General features: G+C 65.7%; 1 protein-coding gene across 8 annotated transcripts in view; it reads right to left on the bottom strand.

The window, feature by feature from the left end:
• The window catches only part of RAI1 (retinoic acid induced 1), a 116,534-nt gene that overhangs the window by 4,300 nt on the left and 97,983 nt on the right, over positions 1-14,251 (bottom strand). For 7 of the 8 annotated variants that reach the window (XM_081805599.1, XM_081805598.1, XM_081805596.1 and 4 more), the window contains 2 exons: positions 4,922-10,436; positions 896-989 (listed from right to left, as the gene is read on the bottom strand). In XM_081805599.1, coding sequence (XP_081661725.1) covers positions 896-989; positions 4,922-10,420 — 5,593 coding nt within the window. In that variant the 5' untranslated portion in view covers positions 10,421-10,436. Of the gene's footprint in view, positions 1-895; positions 990-4,921; positions 10,437-11,062; positions 12,213-14,251 lie in introns of those variants that run through there. The other variant, XM_081805602.1, reaches the window with a different exon arrangement.

Raw genomic sequence — 14,251 nt, 5'->3', positions numbered from 1 at the left:
GTGAGTGGTGCGGGGGTCCATGAGCGGGCCAGCCGAGCAGAACAGCCCTGGCCGGCCTCACACCTGCCTCCCAACACGGGGAAGTTGGCCCCTGGCTCCGCACCTCCCTCTCCCTGCCCTTCCCCTAAGGCCTGCGCACTCAGCGCCCATGAGGTCTCTGCAAGCCCCTTCTCCCTGAGTCAGCGTCTCCTCCTCCTGTGGCAATCCCCAGGGCCCTACAGACATCCCTACTATGTGGGGAATCCTCCGGACACTTCATTCGGAACAGAACCTGTATTGCTCCAAGCCACTAACCAGCTGCTGCGCACCTCCCCTGAGCTTGGGGGGGCCTGGCGCCAATGCCGCCTCCTCCAGGAAGTCCTCCTGCATTCCCTCCCAGCTCAGACAGGATGAATCTCTCCCACGGCTCACACTCTCTCCACCCTGTCTGGTCTCCATAACTCTGGGCAAGGATCATGATTTTCCTGTCTGTCCCACTCACAGGTGAGGCCCCAGGGGGCTGGACAGTACTGGGGTGAGAGAGAGAGAGCACGGGATGTGGAGCCAGACAGGCAAAGTCTGTCCGTGCTGCTGTGTGTGGCCATGGGGAAGGCAGCCTATCTGTAAAGATGCAGCTGGGGACAGAGCCAGGGCCTGACGCCGGGCCTGGCGCAGAGTGGGCGTGAATTAATCCCTGCAGAAGGAGGGGTGCAGCTCATGCTCGCATCCCAGCCCTGGCCAAGGACCCGGCCCCACTCCGTCCTGTGTGTGCTCCTGCGGGTGACTTGGCTGGGGCTGCTGCCGCCCCGGGAGCAGGCGGGGGCGGGTGGGGTGCAGGGGAGGCCTGATCCTGCCTCCAGGCCTCCAGGCCTCCGGGGCCTCCCTGTCCTCCCTGTCCCCTGGGGCTGGCTCTTACCCGCATCGGTGGCACATGGGTAATGGTAGGTGTGGGTACATCCTTTGTGGCAGCACCCGATGGTGGCCCCGGCTTCCTGGCAGCTGGAACAGGTCTGGCGAGGAGAGAGGGAAGCTGCGGTGAGTCTGCAGTGGGCCCCTCCCGGACCCCACCTCCTCCACCCCAGAAATCAGTTGGAAGGAGGTTGCAGGTGGCCCGAGGGCTGGTTCTGTGGCAGCCCCGGGCTCGGATGAGGGGACCCTCTTGGGGCAGGGGCATGTCGAACCTCACGGATAAATGTCGAACCTCATGGGTTCGCATCCCAGCTCTGCCATTCTGCGCTGGGTGACCTCAGCCGGTCACCCGAAGTCTCCAGGCCCCACCTGGGTGAGGAGGGAGGGCCCCCCCGCCCTACGGGCCAGTCGTGTGAAGATCACACGGGACACACCATGTGCCCAGCAGACGACGAGAAGCGGTGAGGCCGCTGTGGGTGTGGCTCCTGGCTGGGGCTGAGCAGGGGTTCGGTGTGCAGGGCACAGGGCGTGTCCTTACCCACTGGCTCCTCCCAGGGGGTTGGGGACTGTCATGAGCCCCATTTTCTAGGTGGTGAAACTGAGGCCTCCACTCCAGGCGAGCGTGAAGGCAATGAGCACCGTCTTCTACCCTGTCTGGCAGCCACGCAAGCGCGGAGCCCAGAATGGACCTGTCCCACCCTCCGAGGGGCCCCCCGCCCTGCCCAGGTGCACGGAGGAGGGGACAGGCAGAGTGGCTGTAGATGCACGCGGTGTCCCACACCTGGCCCAGCTGTCCGAAGAGGGACGTGGCCGGGACAGCTGGGCCACCCGGAGAAGGCCCTCCGAAGAGCGAGAGAAACCCTGCGGCCTGCAGAGGGACAGGCTGGGCCCCAAGTCCCGCAGACTCCAGAACTACAGCCCCGCCGTACCAGGCGGGAGGTACATACTGCGGGGAAGCAGAGCAGTGGTAGGCCCAGGCCCCAGCGCTAAGCCACCGGGACGGGTCACTCATGCGGTGCCCCGCGGGCCTGGAAGCAGCCACCTCATAACCTTATGATGTTGGTATTATCATAATTCTACCCAGGTTACCTACCGAGGCTGAGTAACCTGCCTGAGGGCACACAGCTCCCAGGTTGCTGAGCTGGGCTTTGAGCTGGCAAAAATCTCCCCGTACTGCTCGGGGCCGGGGGTGGGCTCCATCCCACGTCCACGACTAAGAGAGAGACCCCACCTCCAGCATCTGGGAGAGACCATGAGTGAGAAAGTCTTCTCCCACCTTCCTGGGGAATAAGGCCTGGGAACGCTCCCTGTGGCATCAAGCTGGGAGGCGGGAGGTACAGGGAGATGGGCTGTGTGTGTTCTGGAACATCAGGTGTCCATACATGCCTTCAGATGGGCAGCTGCCTTCCGGTCAAGGCTGAGATCTCCTGGGGCTGTGGGACTCAACAGTGCCTCAATTTCCGGCCCACAAAGAAGTGACGGAGCGGGAGGCGGGCCAGGGCCAGGCCCAGGCCCTCAGGTGTTTTGTTGGTTAAAGGGGAATAGCCAGAGGGGCGGCTTCACACCACCCTGCCTGCACTGAGGCCCCCCCCAAAAAACTGGTGGGCGGCGTTCCAGACACGAAGAAACCGAGGTACAGAGAGACAGAGGCGTTGGGCCCTTCTGAGCCTAGCACCCGAGCTCTGACCCCCTGCTCCCCTAGCCGGGCTTGTGAACCTGCCAAAGGATCCCAGGCTGGTGGGGGGGCCCAAAATGGGGTCTGAGCCCTTGCTTGCAGCTTCTAAATAACACCCAGTGAGAGGTGCATGCCCCCATCCTTGGCATCCATGGCCAGGCCTCACCTGGATAGGACATAGGGTCTGCAGTGGTTCTGGGCAGACTGAGAAACTGAGGTCCCGGGAGGTGGGCATGGGAGGGCTGAGGGACAACAGTTGGTGTGGGGGTTCTCGGGAGGGGTCAGAGAAGAAAGAGGGCTGTCCCTGAGTGGCCCCCACAGAACTTCTGTGCCCCCGAGAGCGAGAGTGAGGCCAAGGTACTAACAGGCGTGCCGGGGCTGGGGACCCTGCCGCACGGGGCCCCTCCTGTGCACTGGGGAGGTAGCCCTACCACCCTGCTAACGGGGTGTGGCCTTCCGAAGCTCCCAGAGGGCAGTGACTTGCTGGAGTCACAGAACCCACTGTCAGCAGAGCTGAGATTTGAACCCGGGTCTGTGTGTCTCCAAGGGAGCCAAGGCTGCAGGAGGCGAGGGCATGGAGCCGGGACCCTCAGAAGTCTCAGAGCCTGGCCGTCTCTCCAGAGTGTTCTGAGCGTCCGGTGGGGGGATGCTGCTTTGCTGGGCCCCTGTGAGGCTCAGCCCGGCTGCCAGCTCGGGTCTGGCCCAGGGCCATCGGACGCAGGGAGGCCTTTTAGACCCCATCTGAGCTGCCTTGGGGGACGTAGGAAGATGCGGCCGGGGAGCAGCGAAGCCGTGCTGGTGTGTGTCCTAACCCCCCCAGCATCCCCCACCCCAGCCTGACCTTCCCAGGGATGCCCCAGTGGCAGGAGGTATAGGACACAGCGGGCGGAGATGGGCGGAGTTCCAGCTCCAGCGCTCAAGAGCTGTGCGACAGCAGGGAAGCAGGGTGCCACTCTGACCCCCAGCTTTCTTGTCAGTCCGGCAGGACTTTAGTGCAGGTCCATGAGGCGAGACCAGAGCTCCTGGGACAGGCTTAGCCCATGCTTGATTAGCCTACCACCATGGAAAAGACTGGATCGGGCCCTGGCTCAGAGAAGGATGGAGAAGCAGCACAGCCTGGCCCAGAGCCGTGGAGGCAGGGGAGGCCTGGATGGGGGGCCTGGTGGGGCGTGGGTGTCGGAGGAGGGGATTGGTGATCTGAGGGTATTACTTTTTAATGATGGAAGAGACTTGAGCCTATTTCAGGATGGCTGGGAAGGAGCCAAGAGCCAGTGACAGAGAGAGAGAGAGAGGGAGGGAGGGAGGGAGGGAGGGAGGAGCAGCACGGAAAGTGCAGGTGTCCTCTTGGAGGTGGGGTTTCCTCAGTCAGGTTGGAGGCCCCTGGGCAGGATGTCTGGGCCTGCAGAGGTCTCCCACCATGCCCCGCGGCAGTGGAAGGTGGGTGCAGGAACCCAGGCGAGGCCGAGGCCCTTGGGCACAGGCGGTGCGAGGGAGTGTCCGTCCCAGGTGTGGCTGTCCGTGTGCATGTGTGTGTGTGCGTGTGCGTGTGTGTCGGGGGGAGGTGGGCAAGAGCACAGACCCCAGGAAGAGCCTGCTGACCCCAGCACCCCGTCTAGCTGCCTGCTCACTCCGCCACCTGCACCCCTCAGGAGGGAGCGTGAGGAGCAGGAAGCCCTGGTAGCTGGAGTGGGAGTAACAGTGCTGGTGAGCCGAGGCCCGGCCGACGTCCCCCGTCCTAGCAGAGGGTCGTCGGCGGGCACTCAGACAGGCCTGGCGGCTTCACGGCATGAACTCCCTCAGCCCTCGCAGCCCTGCTGCGTGGCCCACGCCAGCCATGAGGACGCGGGGATACGGAGGCGCGAAGCCGCAGGCCCCGAGTCCCACGGGGAGGGATGGGCCGTGCTGGGATCTGAACCGAGAAGGCAGCCTGAGTTCCTGCTCACAGACCTTGGGGACTGGAGGTCCTCAAGGAGCACGTTATGACCGTTGCGGAGAGGTCCCCAGACCACCCTGCCCGAGGGGACACGTGCCGACCCACCGTGTGCGGAGAGGCTCCTTCCCAGAGCCCAAGGGGACAGGTAGGTGCTGGGATGGGGCGGGGGGGGCACTTGGAGCCGGAAGGTGCCGGGGGCCGGGCTGGGCAGGGCAAGTCGGGGACAGGGGTGGGCGAGCATGTCCTGCCTCGGCCTCAACTCCACCCCAAAGCTCCCCGGAGAGGAATTGGTGATGGCCGGTATGTTTGGCCCAAACCGTGGCGCCGGCAAAGATGCGGGGGGGGGGGGGGGCTTCCCAATGGCCTGCCTGCCTGCCCGTCCTGCGCACCCCGGGCTCCCCGCCCCAGCCGGGCTGGCCTCTTACCATGTCCACGGCCACCTTCATGGCCTCCTGCAGCCCAAAGAGTTTCCCGGCTACCAGGTAGACCCCGCCCGTCCACACGGCGCAGGCCTCGTGCACCCAGTGTTCCTGGGTGTCCCCGCCAGGCTCGGCCGGTGGCTCCTTGCTGCACTCATGCTTGCGGCTCTTGTCAGCTGGGGCCGCCTCCTCGCCACCGTCCCCCCGACTGTCACAGCAGTAACAGCTCTGCAGCCGCCGGGACAGGCCCCGGGCGCTGGTGCGCAGCGAGCCCTGCTTGCCGGGGTCGGCCGGGCCCTCGGGCCTCGGGGGCTTGCCAGTGGCAACAGCGCCTGCGCACTCGAGGTCTTTGAGTGTTCTCTCGAGGGGCAGCGAGACCTCCTCGCAGGTGCCCTCCGGCCGCACCTTCTCCTTGAGTTTTGGCTTCTTTTTGGGGAGGCAGTGTTCGGGGTAGTAGGGCCCACAGAGGTCCCCGAGGTCCTTGAAGTTGGCCGGGTTTTGGCAGAGGCAGCAAACAAGGCAAGAGGTACTCAGGGCCTTGGAGACCACGGGCCCCAGATGCATGGTGGAGGAGAGGGGCAGGGAGGGCCGTGGCTGCAGGACAGAGCCTCCAGGGAGCGTGGCCAAGGAGGCCCCAGTCGCATCCAAGGAGAATGAGCATGAGGATGAGGAAGAGGAGGCGGAGGAGGAAGGCTTCCTGTGGGGCTTGGGCTCCTCCCCAGGGGAGTTGACCACAGTGCATATGGTGGTGAACGCGTCTCGCTTCTCCACCCGCACAAAGGGCGAGAAGGCCGGGGTGCGGCTGTCTGCCCGAAGCCGCTTGCACGAGGAAATGTACTTGAGGCGGATTTCAGGCTCGGCGGGATCCAGGGGCAGCACCTGCTGCTGCCGCCGCCGCTTGGCACGCCCCTTACAGGGTGAGGAGGTGGTGTTCTTGGCCCGGCCCCGGGTGAGGCGCTTTCGCTTGGAATAGCTGCTGTAGTTGGCGTGGCCCGGCTGCTTCTGCGCCCTCGTCTGGGCCTGGCAGGGCCGGCCCTCAGGGGACTGGGAGGCCAGGCCCAGCTCCTCCGTCTTTGGCTTCTTGCCTCCTCCACCAGAGCTGTCCTCACTGCCCCCCTGAGTGCCATTGGCCCTGTCTCGGGGGGTCAGGAGCAGAGCCGGGCCTAGATGGGGCCGCTTCTCCAAGGGACCTTTGGGGAGTCCGAGGGCTCCAGCCCTGCCTTTCCGGCTTCTCTTCTTAGGTGCCAGGGCAGTCCCCCCAGGCAGCAGGGCCTCGGGGGACGTGAAGGCCTCAGTTTTGAAACAGTCAGTTGAGGACAGTTTCTTACTGTTTAGGAGTTTGCCTTTTAAGGATCTGTTGGTCGGATTTCTGCATAACGGGTCGGCCCCCGGAGCTGCCGGGAGCTTCTGCCCAGGGCCCACATTTAAGAGACCTTCTCCTGCCCCAACTGGGCTGCCGCCCGCACTCTTGAGCCCACGGTCCTTCTCAGGGAGAGAGGGGCTCAGAGGGTTACCGGGAGGGGCCCCCGGCGCCTTGCACGCAAACTTCTTCAGGCTGGGCGAGGTGATCTTCTGCACGATGGCCTCCAGCTTCAGGCCCCTGCCTTTCCGGGGCGGAAGCACCTTGGTCTTCATGGCCCCCTGGAAGGCCGCCCGCGAGGCGAGCTTCAGGCAGGCGTCAGGGGTCTCCGGGGGCGGGGGCTTCACGGCGGGCTCGCCGCCGTTGCCCTTGGCCGGCTTGGCCTTCTTGGGCGAAGACATCCTCTTGAAGAGGGTGGAGGGGTCCTCGGCTCCCTCCTCCTTCACGTCGCCCCCACTGCCGCTCCGTAGAACCAGGTTCCGCTTCTTGGTGGGGACTGGCGCCAGGAAGGCCGACTTCCTCTTGAGCGCGTGGAGGGGCCGGTCAGAGAGCTTGCTGCCTGCGCCCGGCTTGGGGACCCGGGCCCGCTGGCTGGCCCTGCCCTCCTTCTGGGGGCTGCCGGAGACCTTGAACGAGGCAGGCAGGTGGTTGTTGGCCAGCAGCTTCTTGGCAGCGCGGCAGTTGGGGAGGCGGCTCTCCGAGGGCCGCCGCCTCTTGGAGTGGAACGCCTCCTGGGTTTTCGTGCGGGACCGCAGGATCATAGAGCGCTGGTCCTTGCCCGGGGTGCCGGGCGAGTCTGTCTCCTTGGTCTTGGAGCCCATGGGGCTGCTGTCCGAGGCCACGGGCAGGGCGGCCGGGTTACTGGGGCTGGAGGCTGCCTTGGGGGACGGCTTGCCCACCCGCTTGCCGGACTTGAAGGCGGCTCGCTGCTTGCCCCCCAGTTTGTCCGGGGGGGCGGGGGTGGTGGTCAGGCCTGGGGGTCCAGGTGTGCGGGGCTCGCTCAGGGCCGTGAAGGAGCGCGTGCACATCCTGGGGAGCCCTTCCGAGGCCCCCCGGCCTGGGGCTCCCGCTCCTTCCATCTGTCCCTGCGGCGGCCCAGTGCAGGATTCGGGGAGCAAGAGGTCCTTGGGCAGCACGGGCGCCCGGCACGGGGAGTCCTCAGCCTCCGGCAGCCCCCGGTGCACCCGCCGGCTCCGTAAGCTTTTGCCGCGGGGCACGGGCTCCTTCTTAGCGATGGGCGCCTCGGGCACGGCCGGCTTGTTGGGCTTCTGCGCCAGGGAGGCATCTGGGGCCAGCGTGGCGGAGTCCCCGGGCGCCAGCACCCCGTCGGGGCCTCCTTCGCCCGGCTTCATGTGGGACAGGGAGGACTCAAACCAGCTCTGGACCTTCGACTCGGCGCCCACGGTGGGGCCCAGCAAGATGACGGAGTCGCCGGACAGGTGGCACGGGGAGCCCCAGCCGGTCTTGGTGTCCAGCACCTCTTCCACCTCCTCCTTGGTGCACAGCAGGGGGGCCTTCGGCGACAGCGGGTCCGGCAGGCCGGGCCTCTGCTCGGGGCTGCCCAGGAGCTCGCACAGGGAGGAGTACTCCTCCTCCGCCTCCAGGTCCTCTTTCCTGCCGGGCGGTGGTAGCAGGGGCAGGTCCCCGAAGTCCGCGGCGGAGCAGCAGTGCCGGCTGTCCTCCAGCCAGCGGTCGGCCTTGCCCACCTCGGGGCACTGCAGCAGCCCGCCCACCTCCTCCTTCACCCCGCCCGCCGCCTCCTGCGCCGAGTCCCGAGGCCCGGCGGCCTTGTCCCCGGGCGGCTCCCCCTCCTGGAAGCCCGGGCAGCCCGAAGCCTCATGGGCATTCTCCTTGCCCACGCCGTCGGAGGCCTTCCCGCCCTGCTCCAGGCCCTTGGTGAGCTCACCGGGGTGCAGGCCCCAGCGGGGACAAGCATCGCCCAGGTTTTCCTCGGGCCAGGCGAAGGGGTTGGCGCCATCTGCCGAGCTGGCGCTGGTCGTGTCCGGGAAGCAGTCGAAGGCTGCCGCGGCAGGGTCCGGCGTGACGGCCCCGAGCGTGGTCTTGGGGCTAAAGGCGAGGGGACCGGCCGTCTTCTTGGGGTCCGGGGCGGCGAAGCCCACGGAAGGGTCTTCGAAGAGCCCCGGGCTGAAGTCCTTGGCACCGCCACCCTTGTCGAGCTGCAGGGCCTCGGGCAGGGCCTCCGGCTCCCCCGGCCGCGGCCACGCGTTCTTGGCCACGGCGTCCAGGCAGGCGCTGTGATTCTCCAGCGAGAAGGGAGGCTTGCTGACATCCTTGGCCGGGCCAGGCGCCTCGGCCCAGGCCTTCTCGGCCTTCTCGCCGATGGCCTCCTGCAGCCCGAGGATCTCGGAGGCCAGGTCCTCCTGCGCCAGGGCGCTGAGCAGGAGCCGCGGGCAGTCCCGCTCGGCCGCCACAAACTTGGAGAAGCTGTCGAGCGGCAGGCTGCCATGCAGGCTCTGGAAGGAGTCGTCGGACTTGGTGGACATGTCGTCGGGCGAGGTCACCGAGCAGGTGGACACCGACTCGGGCTTGGCCTTGGAGTTGCCGTGCACCCTGGCGGGGCTGCCGCGGGCCTGGCTGCAGTAGAGGAAGCTGCGCTCCAGCGGGTCCTCGGAGCCGCTCAGGTAGTCGGCGTCGGGCGGCTCAGCGTGCGTGGACTGCGGCGTGCTGCTCGGCGGCTCGGACAGCGGCGTGCCGGCCGCCTCGGCCGAGTAGCCGCTGCCCTCGGGGCTGCAGTGCTGACTCCGGTGCTGCTCCGGCGTCCTGGACGCCAGGTTCTTGGCGCCCTTCTTCTGCGGCACGGCGGCCTTGGACAGCAGCAGTTGCTGCACCGTGTTGGAGATGTTCTCCACCTGGGACGTCAGGGCCGTGAGGCTCTGCAGGCTGAGGTCCGACAGCAGGTTCTCGGGCAGCTTGTCCTTCGGCGGCGGCTTGCCGTTGCCCGCCTGGCTGTCCACCGAGCCGGCGGCATCGGTCGGGGAGGGGTTGAGCAGGGGCATGAAGTGGCTGTGGTCCGTGATGCCCGCGGGGAAGGCGCCAGCGCCGAGCGGCTGCTGGTTGTAGGGGAAGTTCTCTAGGTTGGGCATCAGCGGCGACGGGGTGGAGCTGTAGGAGGGCGAGCGGCCCACGGAGCGCGCGGGCGAGTGGCCGGAGCTGGGGCTGAAGGTCTGGTAATACTGCTCCGGAGTCCTGACGGCCGCGTCCGGCTGGCAGTAGCCCGGGCCCTGCTGCCCGTAGTGCTGGTACTTGGCAAGGTTTTGGTAATGGAGGGTCTCCTGCGCGTGGTGCCGGCTCTGGAGCGCCGCCTGCTGCTGCTTCTGCTGGTCGTAGCTGAGGCGGCCGGACTGGTAGGCGTGAAGGTTCTGGACCCGCGGCCCCGGCGCCAGGCTGGCGCTGGCCGTCAGCGGCCGGTCGTGGGGCTGGGCGGACGGCGCGGTGCAGCTCTTGTAGGAGTGGGCGCCCTGGGCGCTGGAGGAGTAGCTGGAGGAAGCGGGGAAAGACTGGGAGTGCTGGGGGAAGTGGCCGCCCTGCGGGAAGGGCAGCGGCGAGGCCATGTCGTTCTGCAGCTTCTGCCTTTGCAGTTTGGGGTACGCCAGGGGCTGCTGGGGCTGCTGGGGCTGCGGCAGCTGCTGCTGGACGTGCAGCGAGTGAGTCCGGAAGGGCAGCTGGGCGCCCTGCTCCGGGTACTGCCTGCCAGGGGGCACTGCCGCCTTTTTCATCAAGCTGTCGTCATATTTGCCCATGCCCCCCGGCAGGGGCTGCGGCTGCGGGGGCGGCGGCTGGGGGGCCCCCCAGGCCTGCAGGCTCTCCTCGCCCGAGTAGCGGCCGGGGTACGCGCTGCTGTCCTGCACGCTGTAGCCCGAGAAGGCCGGCCTGCCCTGCAGGGACTGCTGCGAGGCCAGGCCCTTGCCGCCCCGCGCCGGGCCGGGGGCGGTGCCGGCGCCGCCCTCGTAGGCCGGGTAGGGCTGCGGGCTGTAGTAGTCCTTGGCCAGAAGCCGCTGTCGGTCGCAGCTCAGCCCGGCCTGGCTCGGCTGCCGGTAATTCTCCAGGCGCGATGTCTCCTGTGAGGTCTGCTGGTAGTTCTGTTGTTTGCCATGGAAACCACACCTTTCTCGAAAAGACTGCATGACTCGGGCTGGTTATCTGTGAAGAGAGAAAGGGAGAGAGGGAGGGCGGGGAGGGGAGGGGGAGGGGGAGGGGGAGAGGGAGAGGGATTCAGACGGGCCATTTCCCTTCCCCTCCGAAAGCCGCCGGCCTCCCACCCCTCTCCCGCCCTGCCCTCTCCCCTGCAGCTCTTAATGGTCTCCCCTTTGCCCGAGCCTCCCCACCAGCTGTGCACATATCGACAACTTCTGTAGCGGGGGGGTGTGCTCTGTAATTCCCGGCCCTGACATCGGCCCCGCGGCCCGCTGGGCCTGGCCCAGGATGGCCACCGCTGCGGCGAGGCGAGGCGCGGACCCACCGCCCCACGCGCCCGCGGGGGCCACCCCACCCTGCTCGGGGTCAGCTCCTCCCCTCCACCCCACCCACCACTCCCAGCGCGTCCCTGCCCGCAGAACCATTTAGCAGAGCGCTTCCCGCTCTCCGGTCCCTGGGGGGCCGGCTGGGTCCTGCAATCGAGTCCCAGTGCGGCAGCGTTCGAGTGGGACCCGGCCGTGCGGGCAGCCGGGAAGGTCTGCCCCTGCCCAGAGGAGCCACTCACCAGGGCCTGCGGAGAGCGGGCGCGCATACACACACACACACACACACACACAGACGCACGCGCGCACCTCCATCACGGCCATGCCATCTGGAATCTGTCTATTCCTCCTAGCAGACGTCGATTAGGGGCTGTGAGCCACTGTAGGCATAAAACGTCCCCTTCTCCGACTCCCAGTAACGCAGGACAGCAGCACCTGCCTCCTGGTTTGGTATCATAGGTGCGTAAACAGATTACGTGGCCCAGAGTGAGGGAGTGCATGCTAATGGGGGACAGAGCCGCAGTCCCTTGGCCACAGAGGAGTGCCCCACAGCTGGGCGTGAGGCAGCCCCGGAGGCCCCTCCCGTCTCCATCTCACAGGGTCAGCACCGGGGCACGCCAGGCCAAGAGACCATCTGTTTATGATTTCAGGGGCTCGGGCCCCGGCGAGGTCTAACCAGCCCCAACGCAGGATCTGGGATCAGGAAATGACCCCGGAGAAACGGTGGGCCCTTCAGGGCAGAGCAACTGGATTCACACAACAGCGTCCAGGCTGAAGGTCTCCCTGACTGGGGGCCAGGTCACCCCAGAAGGCCCTCAAAGGAGGGAGAGGGGAGGAGCAAGGAACGTTCCAGGCTCAGGAGAAATCACATCGAGGAGTCTGGCAGTCGGCCAGACGCCCGGGGGGCGGTGGGGGCGGGGGATCAGGATTTACCCACAACCCTGCCACTGGTGGGGGCGGGCAAGAGGCAGAAAAAAAGGCCCGGGCCCCCAGGAGGGCACCGGGGACGGTCCAGTTCCCAGCCATTCCCAAGGTGAAAGAGGAAGGGGTGGCCTGCTTCAGGCCACAAGATTCCAGGGTTATAGGAGGGACCAGAAAGGAATAAAGAGGCACAGAAGAGAGAGAGACACACACAGACGTGAGAAAGAGGGCAGAGATGTGGGGGAGGATGGGGGCTCCCCCAGGAGGTCCAACTCCCTCCTCTATTCTCTGCCCGGATCCCCCTTAGACGCCTTTCTCAGTGTTGGGGCTGACCAGGGTGGGGGCCAGGGGAGGGGCCCCATCCAGCTGAGCAGGGCAGCCAGAAGCCCCCAGGAACCCTGTTAGCACAGCCCGGGGCCCACCTCCCCTGAGCTCGGCAGTCAGCTGACCCTGACTCAGGGGTAGATGTGCCCGGGGCTGCTGTGAGAGGGGACCAGCGTCCCACAGGGCGAACCCCTGCCCACCAGGCCCCGTGACGAACACAGCCCGGCGGCCTCCCCTCCCTCCTCCCCCCGGATTCTTCACAGGCATCCCCAACAAGGAGAAATGTGCCCGCCCTTCTGACCCACTTCAGTCCCATCCCTGGCGGCTTGGATCAAACATTACAGGAGGTGCCTGCCGCGATGCGCCAGGCCCATAGGGGCTGGAGGCGGCACTCGGTTCTGGCCTGGTGGCTGTCAGCCAGGCAGGCGGCCCTGGGCCTCCTGAGCTCTGCGGAGAGGGCTTAGGGGCCGTCCCCTTCCACCCTTGGGCAGAGGAAATGAGCAGGCGCACAACCCGGCTGGCAGTGGAAGTCACTTTTATTAGGGTGTCACCGGCTGGCAGGTGGGGTCGGCAGCAGGCCCTGGCCAGGAGGGCCTGCTCCGGAGGACACGACACTGCGCTCCGCCTCCGTCCCCCCGGCCTGTGTTTCTGAGCCCGGAATGCACAAACCCAGGCCTGCTCTGGAGGCGCGGGAGCTGAGCTGCGCGTCATATATCTGCACAAATTACATTTCGGCTTTTATTAGTCCCAGATCGCTCCCATTTCCTGCTGAGTGTCCTGTGGATATCATTAACATTTCTACAGCTTTATTTTTTTATTTTTTATTTTTCTTCACATTCTCCAAAATGCATTACCGGAAACATTACTTAAAAAGAGAGAGTGCTATGGCCAGTGTGCTTTCCCCCCACCTTTAATCAGTCCAGCTGCTGTGTCTTTTAATTTAGCCGAGCTGTATTAAAGGCGGGTTTCCCAATACACACAAGCCCTGGATGCGGTGAAAGCATCTATCTCTAAGAAAAGACAGTTCAATTAAAATACGAGAAGCCCAGTGCCTGATGGAGAACGCAGGCAAAAATGCTCACCCCAACACCACCCTCCAACCCCAGGCGGCGGGAGGGGGGAAAGGGACGGTTGCAGGAACAAAGGCATGGCATCAAAGTCAGGCTCGAGGTCCGCCAGCTCAGCCAGGAGAAAACGGGGCTCTGCCTCTTTAAGAGCTGCCTCAGGCCTGCCACAGGCTCTGTTGTTATTAATTATTATGATTATGATTACTTTTCAAGAGCACTAGGACAGGACAAGGAGGGGGAGAGAGGCACGCACTAGGCAGGGGTGGGCGGCAGCAGGAGGGGCCCCTTTGGCAGAGAGGATGACCTCTGAACCTCGGGAGGGGAGGAGGGGAGCAGAGGGGGACAGACCCGGGGTCTGGCCTCAGTGGGTTCGGCTGGAGGGAGAAGGGCACCCCCTAACACATCCTCGCAGGGCTCCTTCGGGTCCAGTCTAGCCTCCCCCTCCTTGCTTCCCCCACCTGGGTCTTGGGGACACTGGGTCAAGCCCTGATCTCTGAAGTTCCTGAGGGGAGGGAGGAAGTCAGCCTTGAGCGTCCTCTAGGCACCAGATACGATGCTTAGGACAGAAGTCCCTTATGACAACTCTTGGAAGGCAGGCTCCTGGACCCAGGCTCCTGGACCGAGGGAGCAGAGGAGGACGGGGTGGAGGGTGGTGGGGGACCCTTGGCATTGGCCGGGAATGCTTACTCTTGTGCAGGTTTGCTCAGTTAACACTTTGACTATTCCGCCCTTCCAGAGAAAAAAGGTGAGGTTCAGAGAGCAAGAGACCGACCTTTGAGCCCACCCACAGTGAAGTTCCTTTTGCTGGATGACCAGACCGAGGGTGCACGTTCCCTTCCTTGGACCCCACACCAAGAACTCCCACCTATAGGAAGGCATCTTGGAGCGTGGCAGCAAGAAGGTGCTGGAAGGGGAGGGCAGAGGGCCCCTCTGCAGCCTCTGAGGCCCTGAAGGCCAGGCCAGGACCCCTCCTCTTATTCGGGGAGCCGGACCCACCTCAGGGAGGTCCACTCATGAGCAGTGCTGGTCACTGGCCACCTGCTGTCACCCCGTAACTGCTGTCCCTGGGCCCACAGCCCCTCCAGTGCCCTGGATCAGGGAAATGGGCACAGCGTGGGCCAGAGCTGCCGCAGCTCCCATAGGGGACCCGGTGGAGCCCAGCTGGGAGGCTGTGGCTGGAGGTTTT

This window comes from Leptonychotes weddellii, chromosome 15 (assembly GCF_054177405.1).
Source record: "Leptonychotes weddellii isolate Sample4059 chromosome 15, ASM5417740v2, whole genome shotgun sequence".
Classification (NCBI taxonomy): Eukaryota; Metazoa; Chordata; class Mammalia; order Carnivora; family Phocidae; genus Leptonychotes; species Leptonychotes weddellii.
The sequence above is the reverse complement of the archived record's forward strand: the minus strand, read 5'-3'. Positions and strand labels throughout refer to the sequence as shown.